A 20699-nucleotide genomic window follows, 5' to 3' on the forward strand; every position below is an offset into this window, starting at 1 on the left:
CCAGAGGGACTGAAACGCCTCATGGAGGAAAGGGACCCCTTATGTTCACAGGCACTACGGCTTAATGCAAACGCACTCCCCCCCCCCCCCCCAACGGGAAAATACGACGTCGGGCTTCAAGGCTTGGTTGAGGCTCGTCGGAGCCGGCCTATGTGACTGCGCCGACCCAACCCTCCTCGCATCAGCCAGCCAGCCAGCCGCCTTTGTTCGGCGGCTGGAGAGCGCGTGTCGCCTGCTTAAAGGGGCTCGCGGCGCGGACGAATGGGGGCCGCTCCTTCACCGCGGGGAAGAAGGCAGCGCGGGCGCACGTGTGTCCCCGCCGTCCCCCCGAGAGCTCGGCCGAGTTGACAAGGACGGCCGAAAACTCTTTCCGCCTCTTCCCCGGCCGCTTTAAGATCCAGCCGCAAGGCGTGCAGCCGACTCTCCCAGGGTCAATATTTGCATGGCCACGCCCACGCTCCCTGCCGGGCGGGGCCAGGCGAAGCCGGAGGTCCGTGGAAGCCTGACGGGGAGCTCGCCCCGCTCGGCGCTTCCCCTTTAAGAGCAGAACCTCCGGTCTCGCTCCTCTCCCTGAAAAATGTATCAAATCCGGTGGGCGGGGACGAGCTGGTGTTGCAGCGACCAATCGGAGCGCCTGGTTTTCCGCGGGAGATCCGAATTTCGCGGCACGTAGTTTGGCGCTTAAAAAAAAAAAAAGCGAGAGAAGGAAGAACGGAAAGAGAAAGGGCTGGGCAGCCATCGGGTCCTCTCTTGGCCCAATCCGGATCCATCCTTGCCCCAGCCAGCCCTGGCGCTGCCCGGAAACCTAGCGGCGGGCCAGCCGGGAGCCCCAAGAAGCAGCAGGAGGCAGCATTGGAAGGCGGAGAGCCCCAGAAAAGGCACCGGGGCCCCCGATAGGCTCCAAGGCCCGGCCTGGCTGCTCGGAGCCTCCCCGGGTGCTTCTTCCGAAGCTTTCCTCCCCGGGGGGCCGGAGCTCAGGCGCTGGAGCGGGGCCGGGGTTAAGGCTTCGGGGGGTGGGGGGCTTTTACCCGCCCGGCTTTTGTTTGCAGCCCTCCGGCTGCAGTTTCCCAGCCACAAAAGCTAGGGGGAGGGGATCGGCAAAGCTCGCCTCCCAGCTCCGGCACATAATTAATTGGGGGAGGAGGGGGGGGAATTGAAATATTTGCAAAAAGGCAACCCCAAAGTTGGTGCTCCGGTATCTTTCGAGAGCCCCGGGCCCTTTTCTTTTTTCTTGGTGTGTGTTCTTTTCTTTGAATCAACGTGGGCAATTCAGCGGCTTGGGAGAGAAAAGAAAATTGGGGTCTGGCTATCCTATGGCTCCTTCATTCCGGAAAAAAAAAGGACTTCGGAAACGGACTTAGATGAGAAGCGGGGCGGCGCTGGGTGCCCGCGATTCCTTCCCGTCAAGCGCGCCCCCAGCCCCCAATTGCATTTGCCTTCTGAAATGAATTAGGCGTTTAAAGAGCAACTGCATTGTGGGGGTTGATTCCTCCGTCCAGACCTATGGCAGCTTTAAATGGTTCCCCAGTCTACCTCTCAAGAACCAGTCCAAATCGGTTTTGAAACCCTCTGCTCCTTCCGGGGCCCTGCACCCTTTTTAACCCTTGCCATGCTGAGAATCCCCAAAGTAGGGCCTTCTGGCCCAGGAAGAGGGGGGCCCGCCATTGCTCCCCCACCTCAGCAGAAGAAAGCCATACCTGTGATCACCTCTGCTGACCTGACCGCTTCTAACCTTAGCAGTCCGCAGATGCGGGCCCTGCCGGCAACCTATTTCACTCAGGTGTACCCCCAGACTGCTGTGGTGGCCCCCTTGCCGAGGGGCAGCTGCTTGTATGCAACCCCCCATGGACCTGAAATCAAAACCATGCGATCGGCCTCCACTGGAAAATTACCGGTAATATGTTTCATTCCCTTCTTTTCCCCTCCCCCCCTCCCCCCCTCCCCCAGTTCTTCTTCCAGCAGCCTTTTGTAGAAAGCCATTATGGTTCCTTGAGCATATGTTTCATTGTGTGCTGGGTTTTTGTGTGCTGCTTGGTTATACCTGGAGGTGCAAGTTCCAGGTAATGGCTTTCTAACAGCACTGTGCCAGGGGAGGGGTGTGTGTTAGAATGCATAGTGTGTGTATGTGTCTAGATGAATCTCAGTACATTGGTCTGTGCAATCCTCAACTTCCCTGTACTTTTCGTTTGCAAAGCTGGTACCTGCTTCCTTTTTTTTCTTAACAAAAATTAATATTGCAACAGTGATTACCGAACATCATAAGAAATGCCCTCTGTAGAAAAACAAAGTGCCAGGAAAGACCTTTATACAGGAAGGAAAATGAAATTCCAGGTTGTGTGATTCTCTGTTGCAAAGGAGATTTCCCCTCTGAGTGTTGTACCTTGGGGAGAACTGTCTTCTTGGCCCAACCCAGTCTCTTTCCCCCTCCCCAGATCTTGATTTGTGTTGGCAGAGAGCCTTATCTGATACAGTTGCTTAGGTGTGTCTCTCAGCGCACCTGGGTCTCCTGTCTCCTCTGGTACAGTGAGGAGTGGGGTACTTGGAAATGTACGATTTCCGTACTGCTAGGATTAACAAGATGCAAGGACTGAGAGTTTCAACTGGGTGCTAGGTGAGATTTCTCCATCTGTGTTTACCAGACTCTTCTTCCACATTTAAAATTGGGATAGTATCTATGAAAATACCCAGTCAGACCATGAGTTCCTCTGATATCGTTTACTCAGGCCGTGGCTGCCCACAGCTGGTTCCTTGGTGGTGGCAGGGATTGCAGCTTGAGACCACTGCATGCGCTCCACCACCTTGCCTCAACTCCCTCCTTTGACTTTACTATGAAGCCTGGAAAGGTTTCCTTCTAGAATAAATTCTTCCAACCAGGAGGCACAGTCCACCTTGAGCGCGTGTTGGGATGCACCAGGCTGCCATCCTTGAGGGTGGTTAGCTGTTGTCTCTCTTTTGAGTGTGGGAAAGATCCAGTGTGGGCCAGAAATTTCCAGGAATGGCTAGTTTGAAGGAGGCAGACTGAAAGCCCGAAGGGGCATGAAAGGCATCTTCAAATGAGCCCTCTGGATTTACAGGGCCCTTTGTTGAGTTTGTTTCAGCCTGTGATGAGGGTATCCTGAGGACTCAGAGCCTCACTCACAACTGGAAGTGGTTTTGCAATTGGTATTGCGGAATTGCTTGGGCCAGGGCATATCTGCCAAGTGATTGGCCTCTGTGTTTTTGCTGTTGGTTGTAAACCGGCCCTAGGCTTTGCCTAGCAGAAGGAACAAGAAAGGTAGACCTAAAATTGTCAGTAAATAACCTGGGATGTTATCCTTGCACAGGATTCGTAATCTTTTGACATTCTATTGGAGTTATTGGGGAGGGGGAGGCTGTAGGACTAGGTTGTCCCAGTTCACATTCTGAGGTTCACAAGATGAGGTACCGTGTCTCAGTTTGTGAGGTCCAAAATTGAAAACGGTCTTTGTGGTTTTGGTGATCAGCTATGGAATGTGTGAACCAAAATTGGCTCTGAGCATGTGCAGAGTGTACTCCCTGAATTCTGGAAATGCTGAGGGTGCCACTTTGACCAGTTCGCATGTCCTCACTAGTGGCAAGCAGTATAGCTCCTCCACTGAGTATTTTTCAACCTTTTGACTGTGGAGGGTCCCCTGAAAGGTTTCTCAGGCTTCAAGGAACCCCGGACGTGATGACAGGCCCCTTCAGACAAGTGAATGTGGAAGTAAGATGCGGGAGCCAGCCAATCAATCGAGTATTCATTTAGAAGAAGAGTTGGTTCTTATATGCCGCTTTTCTCTCCCCGAAGGAGTCTCAAAGCGGATTACATTCACCTTCCCTTTCCTCTCCCCACAACAGACACCCTGTGAGGTGGGTGAGGCTGAGGGAGCCCTGATATCACTGCTTGGTAAGAACAGCTTTATCAGTGCCATGACGAGCCCAAGGTCACCCAGCTGGCTGCATGTGGGGGAGTGGGGAATCAAACCCGGCTCGCCAGATTTGAAGTCCGCACTCCTAACCACTACACCAAGCTGGCTTTTTACTGTTTCCATGGTGGAGAAAGAGGCTAGGCCTGCAGAGCAACAGAAGAAGTTGGCTCCAGTGATGTCAGCGGCCCTCTGAACTTCTGAGAAATCTAACCCTGGGCTTCCCTGGGACCCTGGTTGGGAATCCCTGGTTGAAACTGGGTACTTCCTTGCTGTATAAAAGAGGATGGAAGAATTAAGCTTGCTTTTGTGTGTATGTGTGTTAAAATAAAGGGAAATACAAGGCTACTTCTCCTGCCGTGATTTCAGAGGTCTTCCTTTTATGAAGCAAATGTGCACACCTTTGCTGTTGATGGATTGAACCTGTCAAAACAAACTTGTCAGGGGAGGCATGAGTGGCCAGGATCTGTGGAATAAGCCCTGAGAACAGGTCCTGTGACACAGGTGAGTGAAGCAATGAGGATGGCCAAACTGTGGCTCTCCAGATACCCATGGACTACAATTACCACGAGCACATGCTGGCAGGGGCTCATGGTAACTGTAGTCCATGAGCATCTGGTTAGCCACAGTTTGGCCACCCCAAATCATTATATTATTCTAGGAGGAAGGGGAGGGTTCTGTCAGTTCTGATTGACCTGCAAGGCAGTCTTCTCTGCTCATTCTATGTGCGGGGAAAGTGTGCGGGTTGGAGCATCCAGCAGTTTGCATACCATGGTGATACTTAGTTGGTAAGTCAGGCGCTGGTGCTCAAAGGGGGCTGGTTGCTACCACTGGTAGAGCTGCTTTGCCTGTTCTTATACCAGCCACTGTAACCTACAGCATATATTGTCTGGTAATGTTCCAGGTCATCTCAATGCATCCGTTGTGATGCAACGCTAAACCGTGGTTTGGTGCTACAAGACAGCTTCAAGCTTCAGTGCTCATCTTCTTTTCATGTGCTACGATGCCTTCCTTTCCTTCTTGGTTTTCCAGTCGTTGTTTTCTGTTCTGGTCAAACTGAAAGCAGCCGTTCTCAGCAGGGAAAAAATCTCCGAACCTGGAATACATTTGATTGGAACTCGCCAAGTAGCATAGAACACTGTGAATTTCTGAGTCCTCCAGACCTCTTCCTTCAGGCTGGATGTTGCAAGAAAAGCAGCGGTTTAGTTTTTACTCATTTTGGTATCATTTGGTGGAATAATGAAAGGTATTATGTAACTGGATTCATCCAAGTGAAACATCCGAAAGTTGGGAACCATGGGTGGCATCATGCACCAAAATGTCTCTTCTTTTGTTTGAATGCCTTTTGGAGGCAGGATACATACCATCATTCTCTACTTATCCTCTTTCCAGGTTATCTTCATTATGAGCATGCTTGTTACAAAATTTGTTTTACTCACGTCTTTTGGGAAAACATGCAGTCCAGCCAACCAGGCACAGAAGAAATACCACTCCAGAGCCAGCAGGGAATGGCCCAGGGCTTGCTTGCAGAATTGGGTGACCATGGTCTGTTGTTAAGGCTTAACCTCAGCCTTGGAGTTAAAAATGTCTTTCTGCAGGGGAGGTTGTACTTGATCGCCCAACCCAACAGCTGTGAAGTCATTCTGGAGAGCAGATTGTTCCTCCGCTTTTCTGCTCTGCCCGGCTGTCCCTGTTTCTGGGAATGGTGGAAAACTCTAAACTGGGGTGGCCAAACTGTGGCTCTCCAGATGTGCATGGATTACAATTACCATGAGCCGCTGCCAGCATGTGCTCATGGTAACTGTAGTCCATGGGTATCTGGAGAGCCATAGTTTGGCCACCCACCCCTGCTATAAACAGTTCCTTTCCGAGGTAGCACCCGAATTCCGGCTTCCAGAGAGATGTCCTTGTCCCTGCGCACTCTTCTAGGTTCTAGGGAAAGCGGGCGGGGGCTTGGTGAGCCCGGGGGCAGTCATTTCTTCCCCTTCATAGGCAACCAGGCAAGTAACAGTTGGTGCTGCTCTCACTACTCTTTCTTTGGGTGCCCGCCTGTTTGTTTGCCCCAGCATCTTTTCTGGGTTGGCTCCTGTTGGAACCTTCTGCCAGAGGCTCTGGCCAGTAAGCCTAATTGTCAGAGGCAGGCCTGGAGGTGTGCCTCCCCCCACCCTCGCCCCCGGCTAAGCCCTGGGAAGAGTTCCAGCTTCTGCTATAACTCTCTGTCCTCCTCCTCCCAAAGGGTTGAATCATCTCTCTGGTTTCATGACCTTTCCTCCTGTTTGCTGATGCCTCCGAGCAGGTGTGGACTTTACTATGAACATCACTGGGTCCCCCCCCCCAGGCTCTCCCTTTTCCTTTCTCTTTCTGGTTCTTGGAATGCCTGTTCTGGCAGAGCCTAACCTTCTGTGGGCCTGGCCGGGGTTAAATGACAGTCTTTCTTTTGTGTGCTTGCTTTTCTCCTGCTTGCCTGACAGCTGTGCTTTAATTTGCACTCAAAGAATCCTCCCTCTAGAGGGGGCTACCATAATGGCAGTGATCCCCACCTTCTGCTGCTCAGGTTGCATCTGAGCCAATGCTTCTGAGGGCATGCTGACTCTGTCACCTAGATGGCTGTCTCAGGTCTACCTTGAGATTCCCTCTCCAAACCTTTTTCCCCCCTGTAGAGCTCTTTGCGTGTGCCCGCCTGTTGCTCAAAGGTTTGTTCAGACCAGAGAATCCCCACAACTTCAGAAGGTTAGGCCACACCAGAGAATCCCAGAAAGAATTAGGAGAAGTTCTTGACCCCTTTTTTAGGGGGGGAGAGGGGAGTGCGATTGCAATATTGCGAAAATTCAGTGCGCACCTCTGCTTGGGCAGAGTGTGGTTTATGCACTTTGGAGCTCATGGTTTGAGCTTCCATGCCCATAGGTTGGTGAAGTATAGCTGGGAGCACTGTGCCTTTTGCTTGATAAGCATTCCTGCGTTGGAGTCCAAACAGTGGCTACTTTCCTTGTTTCTCTGAACCAAGGCTTTGGTAATTAGAGAACCAAACTGCTCCAAATCCAGAGTTCAACACAGAGCTGATATCAGAAAGCCTGTTTATATTACTGAAATCATACCTGTTAGAATTACTGATAACTGATGTGCTGATTGTCATATACACAGCCCAAATACTGGCTGTTGGAGGGCAGGTGAGCTCTTACTATAATATACACAAAAGACCCAATGTGATTATTTCGGATGACTGGCATAAACCTTGCTTTTGGAAACTGCCTCCATAACTTGCCTCCATAACTTGACTTTATGTAAAGTATATTTCAGAAACCCCTTAATAATTATGCATCATCAAGTTGCAAGCAACTTGTGGCGGCCCCAGGACCATGGGGCTTTCAAGACAAGAGACAGTCAGAGGTGGTTTGCTGTTGTTGTCCTCTGCATAGTAACCCCCCCCCCTTTCCTGGGTGGTGTCTCATCCAAGTCTTCACCATGGCTGACCTGGCTTAGCTCCCAATCTCTGGCAATATTGGGCCAGTCTAGGCTACTCGGCTGCTACAAAAAGCCCTTTAGGCCTAGAAAGATCTTGGTCTGCCCTTCCCTTCCCATACTGATTATTCTAGCACCCTGCCTACTCTTCTGATACATCTTGCCTTGCTGTAAACTGTGGCTAAGCTTCCTTAAGTGTGGTTTAGGCAAAGTGTTTCCACTTCCTGTTTTGTGAGCCCCTCTCTGTGGCTCTTTCTGACCCACATTCTTGTTGAATGGCATTATAACAGTACTGCTGTCCTGAGTCGGGCTCCTAAGGACCCCATCCCTGGGGTGGTGTTACAGGGCTGGCACCGGGCCATAAATGTATCTCTCAGCTATCTGCATTCCCATCTGTGGATTTAAGAAGCAGCCAAAGTACATCTAGGCTTTGACATCCTTTGTCTAATCCGTGCATCTTCTGTGGCAGGAAATCTTTGTTCTTGTTTGGAAGCTTGAGTGCGATAGAAGAAGATGTTGTGGAATTGTCAGGGTGGGGAGAGACTGCCCTAGAGATCTGAAGAAGCTGAGTCCAATGGCTATGGAACTGTAAAGCATAGTTTCAGTTAACTTGTTAAATAGGATCCCGATAGCTCACGGTCTTTGCCAGAGAAAACTGATGTGCTATAACAGTCTGGGATTGGGCTGACTTTACTTTAGCTCAAGCACTGAGTAACATTTTGCACGGACCTATGCTGTGCCCTACAGGGGTGGCCAGACTTTGGCTCTCCAGATGTACATGGACTACAATTCCCATGAACCCCTACCAGCATGCTCATAGCAGGAACTCATGGGAATTGTAGTCCCTAGGCACCCGGAGAGCCACAGTTTGTCCACCCCTGTGCCTACACAATAGATGCACAGACCCTGTGTAACAACAGCCTTGCAAAGTTAGCAACTGTTGCTTGACCTCAAAAATGTTATTGATATTTACTGTTTTGACATTTGTGGCCACTTCCCCTTTTATCTGAAAACCTTTCCATGCCTGTACTGAAGAACTTGAGGGGGAGGGGGAGAGAAGAGAGGGCATGGAGGCATATCGTTTTGGCAAAATCTCAATATTAATTAAAGTAAGATCTAGTTCTGCTGTACTGGAAGATTTGAAGGAGGTTTTTTTTTCTGTCATTCAAAAAGAACTTGTGGGTGGGGACTGTCTCCACTGTTAATTTGGCAATTTGTGGACCCCTCCCTGTTGCAGGCATGGAAAGGTTCAAGCAGTTCTTCTAAAAGTTTAAATAGGTGTGCCCATGAATACATTCTTCTTAACAACTGGAATTATCTTCTTTTCTAGGTTCTGAAAGTTCAGCTAGGATTAGTCACAATCCTTGTAGCCAAGAGGGCTTCTTTTAAAATGGAGACTGAACTTCTTGGGGGGAGCTCCTTTGCTACCACACAGCTGCAAAATTGCCACCACATTCTGCGCTTAGCGAAATCTGGTTATCTTTTGAGATATGGTTGGGTGATTGACTTTCTTCTTCAATGGTTTAGCTTTAAAGGTGTGGATAACATTGTTTCTTCATGGATTATTTTGTAACCCAAAGAGGAAACTGACAAGAGCAAAGTACTTTAGGAGGAAAAAAGTGTATGGGGGCATAGTGGCAACATTAGCTGGAAATAGAAAAAAAACAAATGATGCTTGTAGGGAAAGAAACTTTAATATTTGTCAGACCCCAATGCATTTCCCATCTGTTAGAGAAGGAAAAGTCAGATTCTACTGAGAATCTGAAGTTCTAGTGTTTCTTCTCCTGTGCCGAATGTAGCTTGAGCATCTAGCATTTCTCATTGGATATATGGTAGCAGTTTTTGTCGCAAGATTTTGAGCATCACGTTACATGCATAAGAAATGAATGCGGTCATCTGATAGTTGCTGCAGTCTTCACCATCTCCTGCTTTGGAACTGGGATGCAGATGGAGTGTCTCCAGTCTATGGGCCATTATTTTCTATATTTGTTGGCATATTCTTATTACGATTTTGATGGACTCAGTTTCTATGGCTTAGAAATAGCTATTGATATCCCATCTACTTGTGATTTGTTTCTCCCAATTATTCAGTGCAGCTTTCGTTTGTCTTTCTAAAACTGTAGGTTCTTCTTCAAAACCTGTGTTTGCAATGAATAAATTGTCACCACAGAATCTCTTGAGTAGCTCTCCTGCTTCATTGCTTGTCCAAATCTTCCATTGTTTCCTACTTTTGCACTCTAATCACCTGCAATTATCAGAGTATTGCTGAGCTGTGTGATCAGTTTCTCCCTGGACACTTGCATACAAGCTTTCTGTTTCTTCTTCAGCATCTGTAGTTGGGGTGTAAGCTTCAATTCTGATATTAATTGTGCTACATCTCACCTCACTACTAGAACAACTCAATTTCTTCTGTGTTTGTCAATTCTACAGTAAAACACTGGGTAAACTTTTGACTGAAAAAGCCCTGATCTAGTCCATTTCCGTTCACTCAGTCCCAGGATTGCCACGTTTAAGAGTTCAGTCCCTCATTTTACAATTTCCAGTTTACGTTGCATCATCTGACGCATGTTCCATATTCCTTTTCTATGAGTCAAACAACTTTGGCAATGTCCCTTGAGAGTTCACATGGCTTGTGCCGAGAGCCCCCTTGGTTACCTCCAGAATACTTTGCATGAATTGGGTGGATGGGAAACAACTTTTTAGAATCCACCAACTATTTAGATACCCTAGATTTCATTGTCTGTCCTCAACACCACACCTCGACAGAGCAACAAGTGTCTGGAATGACCTGTCAGGATATCGAAGAAGCTGAAAAGCTGAAGCAGCTGACAGAAAGGCTACATGTCGGTTCGCTAAACGAAGTGTCTTAATTAGAATGGATTGTAGAAAGTGTATATAATAAAATATATAAAGTTGAAATGACAAAAGGTGAACTGATTGTATCTATGTTTTCTAAATCCTTTTTCCTCAGTGGCATAAATATGAATTTTTCAAAAACTTGTCCTCATAGGGAAATCCTAGTTCTTGATCAATCATAAATATAGTAAAATAGAATATTATCACAACTTGTTATCTGAGGGACAGAGTATTCAGTGGAACATCTTCTCCAATTCAGAGCATTCAGAGGAACATCCTCTCTATAGTCCACCCAACCTACTTGAATGATTTATCTACACTTTTTACAATCAGTTCTCATTAAAAGACTCTTCATTTCGTGAACCTACACGTAGCCTTTTTGTCAGCTGCTTTGGCTTTTTGGCAGCTTGTAACAGTGGCCTGATTGACCCATGAGGTCCCTTTCCAATTATATGATCTATGATTTCTACTACCAGCACTCTCAAGTTAGACCACCCATCCCAGGGTATGGCTATTCTACAGAGATGTCACAATATCCAGCTGTCCTTGATGTCCTTAGCATCCTTTGACTCTGAACTGGAGGGTAAGGGTACTGTTGTATCTTGATTTAGCTTGGTCCAAACCATCTCCAGATCACAGGGTAGGGGCCCTCACTCCCATCTCCCCTAACAAAGATCTTTGCCTGTATGGTGAGCAGATGCTGCAAATAGCCAAGGTGTTGGACATTGATGTCTCCACAACTGATAATAAACTGAAGGAGAAAATTCTGAGTTGCCTGTATCCACATTCTCCGGGCCTCTAGTCTTACAAGGACGTTCTGACCTGACTACTCAGGTTTGGCAAAACTGGTTTCAAAGCCAGCAATCTCACAAGATCGAATCCCTGTATAGCATTAAGCAGGTGTCCTGTGAGTTTCTGTCTGTCCACCCACTATCTTCTTCTCTTGTCATCGAGAAGATGCAGTTGTATCAGAGACAAGACCAACATTAGTCAAGGAGAGTCGGTGCCTGTATTCTCTGGGTCACAAAATGCACTCTTCAGCAGCCTTGAATTTCAGGATCTTAAACTATCACGCCATTACATGGTACTATCAACTTTTTATTTGCGAGAAGCTCTCAGTATCTTGATAAGCTCCCAGACCATTCCCAGTCCCTGGCCAAACTTCTTCCGCCAGAAGCTATAAAGCTCTCTCAGCAGGAAATAAATGCTGGAAGACATGCTGCAGAGTCATCTGTGATATCCATGGCTTCTGCTGTTGTGCGAAGAAAACACTCCTGTTTGTGCATGACCCTGCATCTGGAGATACAGAGGGTTGAGAACTTTTGTGGGCTTGGGAGTTTTCTTTCAGAACACTGACAAGTTCCTCTCTACTGTTATGAGATGCAAACCACCAACTCCTTGGATTCTGTCTTCTGCAGCCTCAAGGCAGCGTTTCAGTTCACATCAAGGGTTTGTCAACCCCTTCTACCATGGCCAGAGGCAACTACCACTTCCAGTAATCCTGATGTCTGTACATCTCTTCCTTTCCAGAAGAAAAAAAACCCTCTATTCTGCCTCAGTCAGGAAGCCACCAGGTCCCCCAGAGGGACCCAGGACAGAAACCACAGCAGTTCTGACTAGAGGCACAACCCCAGACTGAAGCTCCCTTTTCCAGGGTTAGGCTGGCTAATTTCAATGAATGGCAACTCATTAGTTCAGGTAGCTGGTTTTAACTATAGTGTATAGTGGGTATTTCCTAGAGTTTTCTTTGTTGACCTCGTGTTCCCCTGTGATGGCAGCTGTTGTTAACCTTTACCCCAAACTCCAATTGAAAGGGTCCCCTTGCATACTTTTATATGTCACTTGGTTTGTGTTTTTGGCTTTTACTTGGGCCAACACAAATTAAGATTTGTTATGATTTCCAGTTGCAGGAAATTTTAATCACTAAGATTGTTACAATCTGTCTTCATGGCCAAAAATAATATGGGTGTGCATTTCCCTGGCGCCTTCTACTGTTACGGGGATAGTCCATTTATCTCCCCACCCCCCAGCTCTACCCTTGTTCTAAGAAGCGCAGGATGGTGAATGTAGTTTCCCCATTTCACTTTACTCTCACAACAATCCTGTGAGGTAGAACTAGCCTACAGAGAATTATTAGCTCAAAGTCACCTTGTGAGCTTTGTGGATGAGTAGGGATTCACACATAGACCTCTCTAGGACCTGGTGGCCAATTTGAAAATGATATACCACAGTGCTTCTCTGCTTCTGTTTCACAGAGCTATTTATAGTTGTCTCTTTTTTGCTGTATAAAAGACCAAGGGGTTGGAAACACGTAAATACATTCTTTGTGGCAGGTTATAGTGGATGAGTGATAGGGTTGTGAGTGTCCTGCATAGAGCAGGGGGTTGGACTAGATGACCCAGGAGATCCCGTCCATCTCTATTATTCTATAATTCTATGATTGTATTCTCACTCATGAAGCTGAGTCCACTTTAGTAGATACACAAAGAAGTAATTGCAGTGGGTGAGAGTGCAGGGGTCCCAGGTTCAAATTTTCATTCTGCCACTCTGCATCACTGGATGCCATTGGGCTGGCCATCCTTTCTCAGCTTAACCTACATTACAGGGTTATTGTGAGGATAAAATGAAGGGGAGGGGACATATGTAAGCCTCTTCAGTCCCTGACAGGGGAGAAAGGCAGGATATAAATGAAGTAAAGAAATAAAACATCACAGACAAAGCAGATGGTGATGGGAGGCTGGGCCTTTTCAGTGGTGGCACCATGTCTCCAATGCTATCCCCAGAGAAGATCCCTTGGCAAGAAGGAGAGAGAAGGCTCTAGAGGAATTCCATCTTACCACTCCCCCTCCTTGGCAGGATGGCTATATATTGTACTGGTTATAGTATTTAGCATCAAACAGGATGCTCCTGGCTGACTGGAACAAACTCCCAAACTCTGCAAAATCCCTGGATGAATAATCCATCTTTCCCCTGGTGTACAGAGTTAACGACCTTGGCTCAGCATGGCACATTGCCGTGTGCTCTCGAAGGCAGAGGGTTAGGCTATACTTAAGTGTGATGCTGAGCATGACAAAGTGTTTCCCTGTGCAGCTTTGTATGGTCTTGCTAAACTTTGCAGCAACCCCTGCCAAGCATGCTTATTTAGCACAGCAGCATGACGCCCACAAGGGCTACGGCTCTCTGCTGCTTGGCACGGGTTTCGCATGGCTAAATGAGTCTCAGCTCCCTAGCAAAGCTGTCTTGCTCCCATTTAAACCGAGCCTCAGTTCAGCTTTTTCAGGCAGCCAAGAAAAGAGGGAGGCAGAAGGAAATGTGCTGGTTTGGATCATACATCCTGGCTTTGGAACCTTCCGTTCTGTCTTAAGGAGAAAGAAAACTAGTGGTGCAGGGAGACGCACTTTCAAGTGCCTGCTGCAAACACAAGTGGTGTGATGGAACTTTTTTTTGGGGGGGGGGAGGTTGCTGTCAAATCACAGGTAACGTATGGCGACCCTGCAAGGCAGGATTTCCCGAACAGGGTACATCCATATAGTATGGCATTGCAAAGGCCCTTCAAAGGTATCACAGTGGGGGGGGGGAGTGTTTCAAAATGGTGGCTGGGGAGAGCCCTCCCACCTTGAACCTGCTGTTTCCAGCTCCGAGTGGTGAGGAAAGAAAAAGGGTTTAATTCTACCCTTCTTTGGGCAGGTTAACCTGCCCCCCTCCCAAAGTGGCCAATGATGGGCCTAGAGGGGGTGAGTGGGAAGGGGAAGGGCCCTAACCATTTCAACCTTTGCTGGCCGAGGCTCCTCTCACTTCCGGGGGGGGGTAGACGGACTTGGCAGGGAATCATGGCTAGCTGACATCGTTTCCTGGTACATGAATGCCTAAAAACTATTTCAGCAATACCTTGGTCTAAAAGTTGAAAAAAGGCTGCCGTGGGGTTTTGAAGTCAAGAGAATGAGAGATCTAACAAGATCAGGCTGTTCAGTCAGTTTCCATGGTAGAAACTGAACTCAGACCGCCCATGGTTAGCATTCTGTCTTCTGTGCCAAACCAAATCTCAAGGGTCAAGAATAAAAGGGCAGAGGTTGTTCACTTCTCCAGGCCGCAGGACCATGGTTATTCCTCAGCTGGCACCTGAAGAAGGGGGCTGCAGCCCACAAACAGTTTCTGCTGACATAAATCTGTTCATCTTTAAGATGCTGCAAGATTCTTTTATTGGCTTTTCGGCTAACAGGAAAGGGCTACCAGTGTCATCCTAGGCAGACTGATTCTGGCCGAAACCCACTGGGTGAAATAGACCTGGCCCAGAATAAATTTGCATAGGATTGCGCAGCGAGCCAGCTGTCTCTGATTGGAGATTTTTCTCTGCTGTGATAACCGTGATAACCGCTTTTACGTCCTCGCTATGTTTTGTGCAGCTGAATGTATGAATTGGCCTCCACAACGGCTTGGGGATTTGGGTGTCTGGGAAGATCCCCCCCCCCCCAGGAGCAGCTGTATGGAGCCTGTTTCACAGTAGAGCTCTTGTTTCCTGTGCATAGGGTGTGTATGCTTGAAGCAGTGGTGTGCTGTGATAACAGAGCGGAAGGGTTCCCACGCCCTGCGCAGGGTGTGTGTATCAAGGAAAGAGGGAGAGCAAGTTGTGGGCAGGACCTGTCTGCCTGGGCAAGGCTGGTGTGTGGCACAGTCCTCTTGCAGCATGGAGCCCAGAACTGTCCTTTTATCTGTGTTCCCTTCGGGCTGGGGCTGGCCATTCCCCTCTCCTCCTTTGGGCTGTGACTTGGAAGAAAGGCTCCCATTCCTTTCTGGGAACTGACTGGGGAGGGTCTTTTTCTTTTTTTAATCAGTGTGAGGTTGTGTCTACCTGTTTCCCCCCCAAGGGGTTGTGAGAGGAAAGTTGCCAAGGAATGTTGGTGTGGTTCAGGCTGGATGAGAAGCATAAGGCTTCTGTTGAAAATGATGGGGGTGGGGGAAGAAATGGGAGCCAAGAGAAAGGAGCCACTCTCACCCCCCCTGTAATTTTTTCCCATTTTCCCTTCTTGCCAGTGCAGGAAGGGGCTCTGTGGTCTGCTTGCAGACTGCTGGGTAGTAGCTGCCTTGTGCTTGCCTCTTTCTGCCCTCCTTTTTGGATGTGGGCCTGCCAAGCTGAAAGGATAGTAAATGGAGGGGGACGGACGGACCTCTTTCTTCTCCATTATCAATATAGCAGCTTGTCTGGCCAGCTGTCGAGTGGCTAATCCTGCCGGTGGTGGGGAATGACAGGATCGTGCTACAGCGGGCCAGACAAAACAGCTGTTCCTGGTCTTCCTTTTGTCCTTTCTGGCTGTCCTGGCACCCCCGGGGACTTGAATGCACCCTGCTTTTCCCTTTATGGAGGAGGGGATGCCAGCAAGCCTCCCTGCATGCACATGGCAGGGGAGTAGATACATATATGAGCAGTACTTTCTTTTCCTGCAGACGTGAGAAACGGAGCGAGGGGACTTCTCTCTTGAGAGCCAGTTTGGTGTAGTGGTTAGGAGTGTGGACTTCTAATCTGGCATGCCAGGTTCGATTCTGCGCTCCCCCACATGCAACCAGCTGGGTGACCTTGGGCTTGCCACGGCACTGATAAAACTGTCCTGACCGGGCAGTGATATCAGGGCTCTCTCAGCCTCACCCACCCCACAAGGTGTCTGTTGTGGGGAGAGGAATGGGGAGGCAACTGTAAGCCGCTCTGAGCCTCCTTCGGGTAGGGAAAAGAACTCTTCTTCTTCTTCTTCTTCTTTTTCTTTGCTGTCTCTTTTAGTTCCTGAAGCCATTCAAGAATGATGTGAGCCTAGCACTCAGCTCTTGGGTGCGAGTTGGCATTCCATAGCTACCTGGGCATGGGCCTCTTCTGGGAGGTATACATGGAGAGTGGGTCAGTTAGTATGTGTCAAGAGTCCACCTTCATCTTCCAGCTTGGGGGGATGTACCCATAAGTATCCAGAAATACACTTGCCGGGAACAAGCGCCTCTGTGGGCAGCAGGACTGCCAGAAGTCATAGAATGGCTGCTCGGCAGGGGATGTGAACAGGGCCCTCAAAAGAGACAAGCCAAATGGCCCTTGTAGTGCTTACAGGGGGGCTGCTCAGCTTGGGGACTGCTGGAAAAATTAAAAACAGGTGATGCTTAACTGTTGCCTTCTCCTGCAAACCACTAGTGTGAGATGAGGCTACCGACGATGATGTGATACTCTGAAGGATGTTTCTGCAGAAGAGCCTGAGCTCTTTGACGCAGGCAGAACTACTGTTTCTTGTTGGGACCACTGGCCAAGCGGCAGAAGAAAGCAAAGCATAAGAGAAGGCTGGCTCTGCTCCCAAATCTTGTAAACACCTATCTCATGCTGAGGAGCGAGATGTCATCTTAGTTGCCCCTGTGCACCCCATTGCCTCATTTTGGCTCTCCAGTCAGGTCCCTGTCAGGATCTGAAGAGGAGCATGCCAGTCTCCTGGCAGGGCAGTGAGAATGATCTGAACCAACCATGCCCTCATCATGGTAACAACCTGCTCTGCCTCAGTGGCCCTCATAATATATGTCACCAATGGAGCTTCAGCAGTGGCCTGAGCATTGCCCTCAGGGATCCCAAATTCCATTTCCCCTGTACCAGTTTTTTGTCATGACTCAAGTGATCCTGGGTACCTGTAAGTCTGCTCTCCTTTCATGCCACCTGACATGGGCCCTGAGGATGTAGGGACTGTGGCGTCCCAGTATAGCTCAGAAAGTATTAAGTCTATGGGTTCAGTCAGACACAAACACTTCAGCTCCAAACAACAAGGCAACTTTATTGAACACAAAGAACTGAACAACTGCTAGGCCTTAAATACTTACTTAAGCCACACCCTAAAAACACGCCATTGGTTGTTAACATATGCTTGTGATTGGATCATAACAGCCCTCAATTAATTGGTTACTCTAGTCATTCTGGTGAATCACAACAGAGGACCTAGACTCTAGGCCTAGGCCTCAAGCTCATAACCTTATAATATTTGAGTAATATCCACAGACATAACACCAAGTATATCAGAATCACCTCTGGAGAAAAGGGTTGGTGACCCAATGGCTATTTCTCCAAATGAAGATCTAAGGCTTTATCATGAGCAAATGTTCTAGATGGCAAAGGCACTGGGCACTTGACATTGACGTCTCCAAGTCTGATAATTGGTCAAAAGATAAGATTAGGACTTGCCTGGTAATGTGGTATTTTCTGTTTTGGAGGACATGGATTGACTTGACGAGTGTGTTCAGTTTGGTAGAAACAAGTGTCTACTCAGCAGAGAACGTGTGTAAAATCAAGAGGGACTCGTGTGAGTTTCTGAAAGCTTACCTGTCTCCTCCTTGGGTGGTTACTGAAAATATGTAGGTTATTACCACTCCTTCATCTAATAGGGAGAATTGACATATACATTAATTAGGTAGAAATATGTATTCCTCTGCAGCCCTCAAACCATCATGGATGGCTATCTGTTGCGATACCCGGGCACTCTTACTGAGGAACCAAAACCCTACTGGGTCTTCCTCAGTGGTCAGAACTGTGATTATATAAAATATCTAAACTCATTATAAAGTGTAGTTGAGTGGTTGAATGGGATCTGTAAATTATGGTTCCAACCAATATGTACATTTTAGACTTTGGAGACCACCTCCTATGGCATATGCCTAGGCTCACCACTCTTCGCTATCATATAATTCTGGGCTGAGAGTGTATCATGTGCGTCAGAAAAAAAGCTCAACTTCTGAGTTCCACTCTTACTGAGGAGCCAAGATATTTGGCCAAGTTAATGCAGTGAAGCAGTTAGGCTTTCCAAACATGAGATAAAATGTAGGCAGTCATGCAGCCAACATGGCAGCAAGGTCCATGGCCTTAGCTGTTGTCCTGAGATGACATTCATGCCTATGTACAGCTGCCCTCAGAGATGTGCTGTTGGGTTGAGGACCTCCCCTCTGAGGGACCTAGCCTTTTCTCTCTCACCACAGATGTTCCTGTTTTCAAAAAGAATCATCAAACTGCAGAGTCCCATAATGTGTTTTTTCATCACCTTTCACCCCAAGGCACCATGGATTTACTACTTGGTTTTGGAAGGGCCAGAAGCAACAGCAGCAACATCAGCCGCTCTCCTTCCAAAGGAGGTAGAGTGTGGTAAACCTAGGTCTGCAAGTCAGCAACCTCCTCATAGGGACCAACAACTTGTTGGGTTTTGTCAGTTGTTTGTGACAGTTATATTCTTGAGTTCACCTCATTCCGTCTATGTCTCTCCACTTTGGTGGCAGTGAATAACCCATATCCTGAGCTCCAACATCAGCTGAATTAAATTTTACAAAAGGTTGTGGTTGAGAGGGTTCCCATGGGCCTACAGTCAAGGGGCTTTCATTCCAGGTTTTTTCTCGTGGATACCAAATATGGAGACCACAGGCCAATCCTCAATTTGATAAAATTTAACAAGTTTCTGAAGGTTTCTACGTTCAGAATGGTTTCTCTTTCATCTGAAATCAAATTGATCACTCAAAATCCTGGTCTGCTGTCTTGGCAAGGTTCAGAATTTTTTCCAATATTTGGCTCTGCCATTTGGCTTTGCTACTGTTCCTAGGGTTTTTACTAACTGCATGGCAGTAGTCACAGCTCATTTAAGATCTTGGGGTTGTTCCATTCTTTATTTGGATGACTGACTTGCTATAGCCTTTTCCCAGGATCTCCTGAGGGTTCATTTGGATGTGATACTTTCCACTGGCATAGACTTGGGCTTAGTGGTCAATTGGGAGTCATCCCAATTGGAATCTTCTCATCAGGCTCAGTATATTGGGCATCACTAGATTTGCAAGAGAGTGCTTCCTTAACCCTGGATTGTGACAAGTCTATTAAAAGTAGTGGCTTGTGCCTTTCTATAAAAGATGTCAGTCAGTTAAATCTGCCCAATGCCTATTGGGACTTATTGCATCCACCACAGCTGTCTTCTCCTGGCTAGATGACACATACATAGTCTCCAGCTTTAGTTTGTTAGAAAGTTTTACCCTATGAAGCACCCCCCTGGACACTGCTGCTCTATCCTCAGATCTCTTAGCTGCTGGACAGAGGATGCCAATCTTTTTCACAAGAGTCCTATTTGGGGTTTGGGTCCACAGATCACCCTCACGACTGATGGTTCCTTGCCATGCTTGGATGCCCACTAAGAAGAATTCTCTGTTCAGGGCAGGTGGTCAGCACTCAGTAGTGGCCTTCACATTAGTATTTTCAAGCTATGTGCAGTCAGATTCATCCTTATCTCATTTGCAGGTATCCTTTGAGGCAAAAGAGTGCTTTTTCAAATGGACAATATATGTCCACCATGTATTACCTCAACAAGGATCTTGAAGGTTGTGTATAGAAGCCATTGCAGTTTGGGAGGTAGCTGCACATATCAGTATTTCCAACCATTGCAATTCACATAGCATTCCCTTGTGGGTAGTAATCTGGCCTCATTGGGAGATACATTCCATTGATTGGGAATGTGCATTTCTTCCCTTTCCTCTTTTGAGCTGGGCTATTGGGAAACTGATAGCAGAGGGTTCAGACTGTATTCTGATAGCAGCCTTTTGGCCATGCCAAATCGGATTCTTGGAGCTCCTCTGTCAAATTATATCACCCTTTCCCAAGTCCCAGATTTGTTGATGAAGCCTATTCTGCTCCATGATGTGGCCTGCTTGCACATTATGGGGGTATACCCATAAGTTTCAGTTCTTCTTTATCTGCCCATTACCTTTAGTTTTGGAATACCCTATGTGATGAGGGATTAGCTATATCTTCTATAAAGATCCACTTTAGTGGCCACTTTGGTGTATCACAAAAGTAGGGGACTCTTCTCTACTCGCCCATAAGTTGTTGCAGCATTTTCTCATGAGTCTGCTCAAAGTATTTTCCCCTGTTCCTCATATTGTTCCACAGTGGTCTCTCTTCCTGGTACTGGTTTTATGCCCCCCTGGCCTTGCTTTCCAGAAAAGTAGCTTTCTTGGTAGCTGATTACTTCAGCCAGGATAATTTCTTCCGAAAGTGATTTCTAAGTCTTACCTGGCACAGGAAATAGTGTTACTGGTGTCCTTTCCATTCTTAGATTCTAAGGCCAAAAAAACTCTTCATACTTTGGACATCAGAAGGGCCCTATTATTTTGTTGAGAGAACAAAATAGTCCCAGGTAGATAAGGCCTTGTTGATTTGTTACTGGGGCTTGAAGAAAGGGAGGACTACTTCTCAGCCCTCTTCTAGATGGGTTGTAGCTGCCATCTGTTCATGCTGAGGCAGCTGGACAACCATACCCATTAGAGATCAAGGAGCATTCCACAAGGACACAAGTTCCTTGACTGCATTTCAGTGGAGGGTCCTATTGGTGGACATCTGCAAAGTTGCATCATGGTTGACGGAAGACATGTTTGGCAAGTATTATGTGTTGGACTTTCCATCAAGGAAGGATACAGATGTAGGCAAGA

General features: G+C 47.6%; 1 protein-coding gene across 2 annotated transcripts in view; it reads left to right on the forward strand.

Moving 5' to 3' along the window:
- Positions 1–485: 485 nt before the first annotated feature.
- E2F2 (E2F transcription factor 2) overlaps positions 486–20699 on the forward strand; it is a 53673-nt gene continuing 33459 nt past the window's right edge. For both annotated transcript variants that reach the window (XR_013231059.1, XM_077337799.1), the window contains exon 1: positions 486–1894. Coding sequence is in view for 1 of the 2 variants with exons in the window: in XM_077337799.1 (XP_077193914.1) it covers positions 1517–1894 (378 nt within the window). In the remaining variant the exon portion in view is untranslated. The remainder of the gene's footprint in view (positions 1895–20699) is intronic.

Source organism: Paroedura picta, chromosome 5 (genome assembly GCF_049243985.1).
Source record: "Paroedura picta isolate Pp20150507F chromosome 5, Ppicta_v3.0, whole genome shotgun sequence".
Taxonomy (NCBI): Eukaryota; Metazoa; Chordata; class Lepidosauria; order Squamata; family Gekkonidae; genus Paroedura; species Paroedura picta.